At 38.4% G+C, this 10,894-nt stretch overlaps 1 protein-coding gene and 1 long non-coding RNA gene across 4 annotated transcripts; both read right to left on the bottom strand.

Moving 5' to 3' along the window:
- Positions 1–788: 788 nt before the first annotated feature.
- LOC120108811 lies at positions 789–1,167 on the bottom strand. The gene is made up of 3 exons (XR_005510002.1): positions 1,122–1,167; positions 978–1,043; positions 789–871 (listed from the first exon to the last, which is right to left on the bottom strand). It is a non-coding gene; the product is annotated as an uncharacterized LOC120108811 (long non-coding RNA).
- Positions 1,168–1,221: 54 nt separating this feature from the next.
- LOC120108810 lies at positions 1,222–6,010 on the bottom strand. Of its 3 annotated transcripts, none has more exons than XM_039122526.1 (6): positions 5,023–6,010; positions 4,302–4,487; positions 2,438–2,689; positions 2,140–2,262; positions 1,816–1,922; positions 1,222–1,487 (listed from the first exon to the last, which is right to left on the bottom strand). In XM_039122526.1, the coding sequence occupies exons 1-6, from the start codon at positions 5,422–5,424 to the stop codon at positions 1,352–1,354; spliced, it is 1,206 nt and encodes a 401-aa protein (XP_038978454.1). In that variant the 5' UTR covers positions 5,425–6,010; the 3' UTR covers positions 1,222–1,351. The 3 variants fall into 3 exon arrangements, with proteins under 3 accessions (XP_038978454.1, XP_038978456.1, XP_038978455.1); XM_039122528.1 differs by having other exon boundaries at positions 5,475–6,010; XM_039122527.1 differs by lacking the exon at positions 1,222–1,487 and having other exon boundaries at positions 2,140–2,312; positions 5,023–6,007.
- Positions 6,011–10,894: the final 4,884 nt, after the last annotated feature.

Below are 10,894 nucleotides of genomic sequence, written 5' to 3'. Positions count from 1 at the left end.
GTCGAACGGCATCATAATTCAAAATAAATACTTTCTTGTCATTCGAAGCAAATATCCAGATCCAGTCCATTCAGCCGAACTCTCTTTCCAAGCAGTCAGTTGATTTGCACACGCGCACACAGAGAGAGAGAGAGAGTATAACCATGCAAGAGAAAACAACCAGGAAATAGAAACGCATCAGTAGAATAACCTGTTTGGTGCTTCTACTGGCACAGTACTAACGGCAGTCTGAATGTTCTGTTGCGACAAAAACAAACGCAGAAGAAATTGAAACAAACCAGGAAACAGATCAGCAAGTTGATGATGAAGACTACTGGATTCTGCCATGAGAACTCTTTTCTTGGCCAAGCCTAATGAAGGTTTGATGATTAAGTGTAGGTGCCATGGGAATTAGTCATAGAATGGATTAACTGGCTTGGAGTCCCTTGATTCCAATGGAGACTTTGTGCCATCGGTGTTTTGGTTACCATCATCCAGTTCATTTGAGGATTGCGGTTGTGAATCTGGTGGTGCTTCTTAGTAAATGACTGACCCAATAGATTTACTGAAGAAAGAAGCCTAGAGTCATCAGCAGCAAATGCATCCAGATCATCTGACTCGCTCATTAAATGCCTCCTCGAGTGATTGACCTTGTCTCGGGACATGGAAATTTTCTGTTTCAGCTGTATGAGTTAATAAAGGTATTAGCAGGGACTCGCCGAGGAAGAAAATTAGGAGCTGGAGTCGCGCAGGTGTCCCAGGTAGTTGTTGGATTTGTCGCTCGCTTATGTCATCGACCCTTCTCAAACTTTGAATGTCTTGATTGCAAAGCGAGTCATTCTGTTCAGGGTAGAATCTGTTGCAGAGTTGCCATTGTTAAGTGCAAAGTTGTCTGCTACATTGAAGAAAGAAAGAAAGGGAAAAAAAATTCTTAGCAAGAGCTCATGGTAGTAGAATATCACATAATGAAATGAAAGACTAATGAAGAAATGATTTACCCAAGTAGGATGTCATTGGATTCAAAGAACTTGCACCTTGATTCATAGTTGGTAGGCACTCCATGACTTGAAAAAGGAAAAGAAAGAAACAATTAGCATCCTCATCTCACTAGATTAACTCCGGGTTAAATTAAGACAAATTACCTGAACTTGGCGAATTCATTTGTATAACTCTGGGTGTTGGTGTCAGGCAGTGAAAGTGGATGGTTGGCACCAACTGCTTGGATCATGAGATTCAAAAGGTCCACATGTGAGTAGGAGCACTCCCTTGATTGTCAATATGATTCAGATGAGGTGGACACCAGTTGCTGGATGGTTGATTTGAAATAGGTGGAAATTTTGGTTGGAGCATGCACATATCTTGCATGTCGCTATTAACGGTTTTCAAAAAACTGAGAATCATGGCTTGCAAAAACTTTCTGACTCAACGTAAGTAGCCGATGATCAGAATGTAAAAGCCTTTCATAATGTTTCTCCAAAGTTCCTTCTGCAAACTCAAGATAGTGCCTCCTGAAGGAAATAAAAATAAGAAACAAGCTATGAGAATATTACATGAACTTTACTAAAGAAGATATTATTCTGTTTTTGTTTGTTCTTGATAATTTCAGAAGCTCCTATAGATGTAGTTTAACATGGACTAAACATTGAAGGACTGGAGATCTGAATCGAAGGATTTATCTACTTCATCAATAAAAAAATACATTCCTCTCTCTCTCTCTAAAAAAAAAAAGAAGTATATTTCAACAAATATGGAAATATTTGAAGGTGTAAAATCCATTGAAAGGCTTAGCAAAATGACAGAGCTCCAAGAAAGTGATGTAAATGTAATTTTATGTACCTGCATGTGGTTGCATTCCCACTGGTAAAATCAGAACAAGCTTCCCAATTAGTATGCTTTCTTGGCTGTGGATTTACCTCTTTAAAGAACATGGGCTGCTGCCTTAACTGCACTAGGTACCAAATATCTTAGTTATCAAACCCAAACAAATATTCCAAATTTTGTTATTAAAAGAATGAAATCATTAAGAAACTTCAAAAAACCATCCAAAGCCAAGAATTAGTTCAAAACATGTCTAAGACAATAAAAGTAGTCTATGGAAAAAGAAAAAGTAGCAAAAGTAATCAATAAAATGAGAATATACGTCTAAGGAAAACATCTAACCTCAACTTCCAGAATGTCTGGTTGATCCTGTATGAATCGTGCTCTGGTTGCTGAGATATCGGTCCATTGGATCTCAATCTTTTTTTCAATCTTTCTTCTTGTATCTCCCAAACAAGTTTTCGCCTAGCATAGTAAAACTTAGCTACAATATCACCTTCATTTCTTGACTTCCTCTAAAATTATGAAACATAGTTTAAAAAAAAATTGTTAGATGCTAAGAAGAAAAACTAATTAGAGCATTTGGTTTTGAGCATTTGCTTTTTCTAAATTGTTCTATCAAGTCAAGACGTAAGATTACCTCCCAACAGCCGATCTTGAGTTTTGTTGCAGGAAAATTTGAAGCCTTCCATTTCATTAATGTGGGTTGGATGTTAAATTCATCATTTCTGGTCTGTTGTTTTTCTATATTAGTACCCGAAGTTGGTCCATTAAGAGGAGTGGTCTTCTTTTGAGATAGCTTCCTATCAATGAGATCCAAGAAAGATGGAGTTATGCGTAAAATCAAACCTAGAGGACCGGGTTCCTCTGTCTTGTCAGTGCATGGACCTATCTGCATAGATTAAAAATAAATAAACCAGTAAGAAAATATCGCCAAATAGAAAAGATAAGATACATTTAGAACTCCATAAAAAATTAGCTTTGTAAAAAATATTAGTTTCTAACAAAAAATAACCATAGGGACATTAGAAGGAAAGCGAACTCGATTTCATGTAGTCAATTGCTTCAGGGTTAATCTAGTTCAAATGCCACTTGCAACTCTTGTAATTCAAGTAATTATCTATTAAAACATCACTATAACCTCCTTCGATCTCAAACTAGAACCTGTTAATGTAACCTCACGATAAACTTCAAACCAAACTACCTAAATATGTGCAAACACACTACTAGATTATACCTTTGTTCTCTTTTTTTTCTTTCTTTTTGAGATGAAGGGAGGATTAGCCACCCAAAATTTTATTTAAAAAGATAATAAAAGGGTCAGCTTTGATAACAGAGTGAAAAAAAAGAACTGAACAGGTTCCACTTCTAACAGATTAATCATTAGAGAGAAGAGATAATAAAACAAGAGATGCAGCAATGAGGTGAATCTGCCAATAAAAGTTGTTGAAGTCTGTCGACGAAGAACAACCAGGATGCTGAAACCAGTCCATAATAAAGCCAACTCTGAAGGTAAATAAAAACATGAGACATCTTTGGGTAATGGAAGCCAGAAATCCACTTCAATGAAAATTTAGTCTTCTGAAAGTGCAGGTGGAAGCTCTTTTACTTTTGTAATTACATAGGGATGACCAATCATTAAATAGATGGAGACATCTTGAAGCTATAGCTACCACATGACCAAGCTATGGCCGCAGTCAACATGACCAAGCTATGGCCGCAGTCAACATAAGAATGATAGACTAAGTAGGCTTAGAGAAATTTCTATGCCTCCAGTCAAGACAAAGAAATTCAAAAGAGTATTGAGGGAGGAGCACACCTAACAAAGAGCAAACTGTCTTCTAAAACGTTGAAAAGGAGTATTGAGAGAACAAATGATCAACAGTTTCAGGCCCATGATTACTATCAATATTGATCTGTTCCACTCTAAATCAACATAACTAAATTGACTTGCTTTAGCCTAACCAAATTTACTTCCTAATCTCTGTCTTGCTAATGTAGGCAATATAACACTTAAAAAAATTTCATATAGAGATCTAAACACAACTTAGGGACAACACACATTCCCTAAATGAATCTAATTTAAATTATTTACCGTTAGCGCATAAAAACCTCATTGATACAAGGACAACTAGGTACTTGCTAGAGCCATGGAAATACCAAAAGATGGAGGTATTAATTATTTTCACATGATTCACAATTCAATGATGGTAATGGATCTTAACCTTGGCTATAATGAGTTATATTTCATTAAATATACATTTTGCAGTTAAAACAAGTATATTATGATGAAAACATTGGTTATTTTCAAAATAAGGATAGAATATCCAGAGTAGCTAGAATATATCTCCTCATTAGCACATCTGAGAAAGTTCTCACCAGTACATTGCCTTTTTAATGCAAGTTATTTTTTGACTTATACCTATTATTGTTATCTTTGGTAAGTTCTTGATGGCCGGATAAAAAAGAACATTTCTTATACAAGTTTAGAAAAAAGAACTGACCTTCTGCCTCTTGGAATTTGAGTCTGGCTCTTTGGGCCTATCTCGAGGTCTATTCTCTTCCTCAACCATGCGAGGACTCTCAATCCCATCAGAAGCAAGCACCTTATCGAGCCAACTATTAAAGGTCCCCTCTTGCTCAGCCCATTCAACACTTCCTTCTAACCCAACAGCTTCATCCATCATCTCCTACAAAATTAATGAATAATATATTTGGGAGCAAAAACGAATAACATCAGACTATATCCACATTCCAACCTACATAAACCAACAAATCCTAAAGTATTCAATCTAATGTAATGAGATTAAAAAAAACGCAGAGAAAAGAAAAACCTTTATATAAAAAAATTATTTTTTTAAGCACTATTGCCAACAGTACCAATGGTAAAATCCATCACAGTTTTCAATCCGATTAAGGTACATCCCATGCATATGAGATGTTTTAAACAAAAAAAACTACAGATTCCAAGCTATCCACCCAAGAGTTTCAACCACAAGAACAATTTAATGAGATGAAATTAGATTATAAAATAAATAAAAGCAGATACAAGAATAACCTAAGCAAATACTGAAGCTACTCCCGATGACAACAATCCAATCTTCGCATCTAAGTTATCTACAACCCAATCCAGGGTCTAACAAAAACAAACATGAAAAGAATATCTGATGAGATGAGATAAGTTTAGAATTGAAACGACAGGAAACGGGGAGAAAAAAAAACAACCTTCTTTAGGTTAATCAACTCGCTCTCCAAAGGATTGTAAACGAAAAGGAAACAAAGGAAGGAGAGAAGAGCCGAAGGGGAGGAAAAGGAGCTCTGTTTCAAAAAATCTGGGGAGGCCGTTTTATGGAAACAGAGTCCTTTCAAGGGAACGAAACGAAGGAAGCGGGAAGGGGGGTAGTTAGTTAGGCTCGTCGAAGCTCCTAGTTGATTCCCATTGGACGGTGCCACGTGGAGAGCGGCGGCGCCGTGCGGATCCGCTGACGAGGCAGACGGATTACATTGAAGCAGTGCAAAAGCGGCGACATCCTCCGACTTCCATGCAACCAGTTGGAAAGGAAGGACGACATCCGCCGACTTCCATGCGACCAGTTGGACAGGTGGCCTAGTTACGAGGTCTCTCATCGTTTACAGTTGGGATTCCTGGGTTTTGATTTAGGGGTTGCAGGACTTACTTATCAGAGCTGGGATTCCTGGCCTACCATAATCAGAGCAAGTCTAGGGGGACTATGCTTCTTTCGGAACCCTGTTGCTCATGTTTGAAAAACAGAGGAGGCAGCCATGGCCGCTGCTGCGGCCTGTCGCCCTGGCGAGCTGGCACTGACGTCCGGCTTGCCGTTGCGACCCACCATGGCTGCCATGGCCGACGCGGGCGGAGGGGAAAAGGGGAGAGAGGGCAACGGCCGCCGCCAGCTTGCAGCGGTGAGGCACCGTGGCCTCTTCTCCTGGTGGCCGAAATGTGGCCACTGGCCAAGCGCGGCCGTGAGTCTCCAACTGGCCGCACCACCATGCCGAAAAAAAGGGAGAGGGCTTCTTCCTGACGGCCATGAAAAAGGACCATCGTTTATCGGCGGTTCTCCCCTTGATCGCCGGAAAAGCGGTGGTCGGCAGGGAGGGGACAAGGAGGCTGGCTGTTGTCCAAAAGATTTCGGTGGCCACCGCCACCGTTTGGGCGAGAAGGGTCGCCGGTTTTGGCCCCTTCTCCTCCTTTCTATCGGGAGGAAGATCAAGTTTTGGATTCGGGTTTCGGATTTCGGATTTCGGGTTTTGGAATCTGACCCGAAATCCGAATCCGGTTACCGAAAAAAAAAAGCTGCAACCAATACGCAGCCAACCTAACAAACTGAAGAAATTATATTCTAGGGGGCATGCACCACCTACCATAATCAGAGCTGTCTGTTTATATAGTGATGCATCGAGATGAGTACTTGAAGAACGGAGCCCATAGAAACAAGAGGTTAATTATGATTGCTGGCATGCACGACCACTTGGTGCATACAGTGTAAGGTATAATTTCTCATGAAATTGGCTTGCATATCCAGGTTTGTCCTAAGTTATATTGTTTGTGATTGAAGAACGGAGCCCATAAAAACAAGAGATTGTGATTGCATCAAGATGGGTGCTTGAAGAATCGAGCCCATAGAAACGAAAAGTTGTGATTGCTGACGTGCATGACCACTTGGTGTGCATGATTTTTCAAAAAATTGGCTTGCATATCCAAGTTTGACCCTAGTTATATTACTTATGATTGTGATTTATGCTAACTTGTATCTTAATTTTATCTAGATTTTTTTTGAAAAATGTAGATATGCTAAATCTTTATTTGGCATTAAGGCTGCAAATGGGTCGAGTCGACCCGAGACCCGACCCGACCCGAATTTTAGGACCCGTGGGTCCGGGTCGATCCTAAAATTGGATCCGAATCATTTTTTGGGTCAGTTCTAGGTTTATCGAACGGATCCGATCCGACTCGAATGGATCCGAAGAGAAAGGGGAGGGGGGGGGGGGGGGAAGCAAAAGAGAGTTTTTTTTTTTGTGTGGGTCATAGCACTATTCGTCCATCAGGATTCTCTCTCGATCTATTACACTGTTGATACCTTTGGTGTCTCGGTAGCTTGTTTTTTTTTTTCTTCTGTTTTTTGGCTTCTGTTTTTTTTAACTTTTGCAGGGAGGAAGTGAGGGAACACTGAACTGAATATGGGTCATGTGCCAGTTTTCTGCGATGGAATTGGATTTTGGAAGAAGGTCCGGGATTTTTTTTGTCCTCGTGAGAGGGGAGCAGGGAGACACCAAGTTCCGTCCAATCAGTCATACGGACAAAATATAGTGTGATATGAAATTTGGCTTGCAGACCGACTTAGTTGGTAGTCATGGTTCATCTGTTCTGACTGGAGGTCAATCGCAAGTCTTTCAAAGTCATGGGTCACCCAGCACCTCATGATATGACCAAATTAGATTTGCCCAAATTCTTTCCTAAAAGTAAAAAAATTGAATCCGATTTGAATCCGAATCGATCCAACTCGGATCCGATCCGACCCGGTCTTCAACCAGGTCGGATCTGGATCCAAAATTAGGACCCAAATAAAAAATCGGATCGGATTGGGGTCATCCAGGATCCGACTCGATGCGACCTATTTGCACCACTATTTGGCATGTTTTATGTACGGATGTATAAGTTTTTTTTCTTTTTGTTCAACTTCAGGTTCACACGATGCATTATAAGTTCTTTGTTATTTGTTAGATAGGGGTATTGATTTGACGCTTGAAAACGTACCTCCACATTTCTAATGGATCTCATGATATATGTTGATTATTAAAATCGATTATTTTGTTGTTCAATGTATTGTTTCATTGTTTATGATCAATTTTTATGGAGTGTTACGTGAGCATGACTTGCACTTTGACAATATATGTTGATCATTTGTTTGGATTCAAGGAACCATTTTATAATTTAATTCTATTTTTTTTTGAGGCATTATTATGTTCAATTTAATCAAACCAGTTAATTAGTTTGCTTTTTAATTAATGTTGTTTATCACTGGCTTATAATTTTTCAATGATGTTTCATGAGTGACATAGTATTTTAAATCTCATAATAGCATTAATGCAGAAATCAAGGCAAAAATTCAAAAGTTCCTCTTTTTCTGAATTTTGTTTGGTAATTAGGAGGCGATCCTCAGATAAAAAGGGGAAAAAAGAACATTAGAAATGGAGTCAAATTAAACATTCACAAAACTGCAGTCATACATATTAAATCATATCTAGTATCACAAATGCATTGACTTACAAAATCATCCTTGGTTTTATTTTTGGTTTCTTGGGCATACTAATTAATGGTATTTCATCATAAGTTCATTCCATCAAAAAGAAGTAAGTACTTGAAGCTTGAATTGTAAAGCATATGAGATCATTTATATTATTAATTATGTTAGATCTTACCCAGCTTCCAAGAGGAATTAGCTGGTACGATTGTACAACAGATGGCGAGGTGCCAGTTTTCTAAAATAAATATGATGGTCAACCAAAAAAAAAAAATGCAGCTTGTGTCATCTCTTCGTCGACTAATATGTTGTTAATCTCCAAATTTTATTTGGAAGTTGCTTAGAATCACTTGCCCTTTTTTCATCTAAGATCTTAAAAATACCATGACACTAGAAAATCATGCCAATTTATTAGCTCGATAACTTCCATTGAAAGCTCAAGCAACTAATTAATCCACATGTATGTGTATCTTGCCACCATCCAATACAATTTATGTAAGTTAATGTTCTTGATGCCTACAAAAAAAAGAAAAATAAATTAAAAAAAACATATATTTTGATATAATCTATTTCATTATCTCTCTCTGATGGTTATTGAGAGATTGCGAGGTTATGTTCCAAAGAATATTATCTTTTTTTTCTTTTGATTAGATAAGTCCAACAATAACATAGTTTAGATGTCGTATATTGGAGTGAAGAGAAAACACATACCGTAACTTTTACGTTTTTTTTTTCAAAGTTAAAATTAAAATACATAATATTTATGTAGAGTGCATTGTTTTAATTGGTTAACATTCACAGAAGCAACATGCTTTAGAGCAAATAAACAAAACAAAACAAAAATCAATGATACATCTCAACAAAAAAAAGGAAAAAATATGGTATCATCTTAATTACATCTATTGAAATATATATTTTTGTGCTCAAGAAATCATAATATTATTCTTGATTTTTATTTTGAAGATAGATGGTAATCGTATTTAAGGAGTTCCTTTAGTTGTGTAAATACCTTAAGGAGTTTCCGATTATGGTTTAAGATACTGAGGATACACTATTCAACACTTGAATAGGATACAATCAACGAAATGAACTTTTTTTTTTAATCTTTAATGAGTGCTTTATGATGATTTGTGACCCGACGAAGCTGACGTAATTCTATCCATCCATAGCTGTCTGTACCGCTACCTCTATCCAGCAGATCCAGCGCCAACCGATTTTTGCCACCCATAAATATTTGCTTGTTCAAAACATTTGTAAAACATCTAGCACAGCTCAATCCACTCTTTGCTTGTCCTTTTCAATACACTTACTCCCTCATGCCATATTCGGCTTCAAGAAGTGAGGTCAAGAAAAGAAAAAAAAAAAAAAAAACAGAGGCAGGTCAAGTCCAATGACTTCTTATCCACTTGTTTGGATATGTTGAGCTCTTTATCCCCTTTCTAGTCTTTCCCCTCTGATTAGAGGGATTAAAGGTCTTCCAAAAAAGATAGTGCCATTTGTAGAGGTGATTAGTTTGTTTATCTAGGGCACCAATCAATTGGAGAGTATATGAAAGCAAAGAGCATCTTGCAAGGTGGGGGAAACCTACTCCATGCATTTTTCTCTTCTATTTTTTTTCGCCGGCCATGAGCCACCATTGCCATGTCAGCAATTCGACCACCTCGCAGCTCGCCACGTTGACATATTTATCGAATGCTGACATGTATGGATGACGGAGAGCGTCGATGCCAAGCTGCCGTCAGCTCGAACAAGATGCGACTCTCAAATTGGAATGAGAACCGGCATTGTTGCCTGAATGGCTGACCTAACTGGGTCCACGAACAAGCATTTAGTTGATTCGTTAGTTAAAGCATGACAGCAAATCAGCTGATAGTAATGGGTGATGAGTCACAAGATGCCCCCACAAAGATTTGCTTGACTAAAACTCTCAAAAAGTCTTGCCTCCTATTGATTCCACAAGCTACTGTCTAAAATTAACCTGTCTGACCTCCCAAGGACATGGTCGGTTGGTCACTATGGGAAGTTGGCCCCACAAAAGAATGGAGGTTGGACCCATGTTAGTCACTAGTGGCAGTGGATTGAAGAGGGGAACTAGAAGACACTGGCATTGGAGAGTTTAGAATAAACTGCTATAAAGCTGAAGTCTAAGGAGGGTATGGGTCTGGTCCTACCATCCCTATTCCTGGGCTTTTCCACTGCTAGGAACTGGTGGTATTCTTTTGCTCTGAGGGATTGATTCCATGATGGCATCATGGGATTCTGATTCCCACATGAACTCGAATTGGATATGGCTGAGCCCACAATCCCTTTCCATAGATTTCATCCAATAGAGGCTCCACCACAAGCTCCATTTTTGAAGTAAAGAAGAAATTTCATTAAGAAAAGAGTACTAGTAAGTCTTTAGCGAGATTGGAGAATAATGACTGTGATGGTCCCCATGACCATTATTGAGGCTTTCTGCCAATTTCAATCTGAAGAGCAACTATGGTCCAATAGCCTCTTGTCATGGTGGATCGTTGACCGGCGAAGCCGGCGAGATATCTCATTCATAATCTTTGATAGGTATTTTGCGATATCATCAATCATGCGAGTTGAGGTCAGCATGTGAATCACATTGGGAGAATGGATTGAATTAGGTTTGAAATGACATCATTTGAGGCTAAAAATCACTAGCAGCTGCATTGCATTTTGAGTCATCATCTTGCATATTTCATTTATAAAGAAGTACTAGTAGAACACCCCTTGCTACAATATCATGATTAAATTAGAAGAATCGATGCCAAGATTATCACCAACAATGGATAAAATAGATGAAAGAAGTACCAATTCGTACA

This window comes from Phoenix dactylifera, unplaced genomic scaffold (assembly GCF_009389715.1).
Source record: "Phoenix dactylifera cultivar Barhee BC4 unplaced genomic scaffold, palm_55x_up_171113_PBpolish2nd_filt_p 001566F, whole genome shotgun sequence".
Classification (NCBI taxonomy): Eukaryota; Viridiplantae; Streptophyta; class Magnoliopsida; order Arecales; family Arecaceae; genus Phoenix; species Phoenix dactylifera.
Note: the sequence above shows the minus strand (reverse complement) of the source record. Positions and strands in the feature narration are given on the sequence as shown.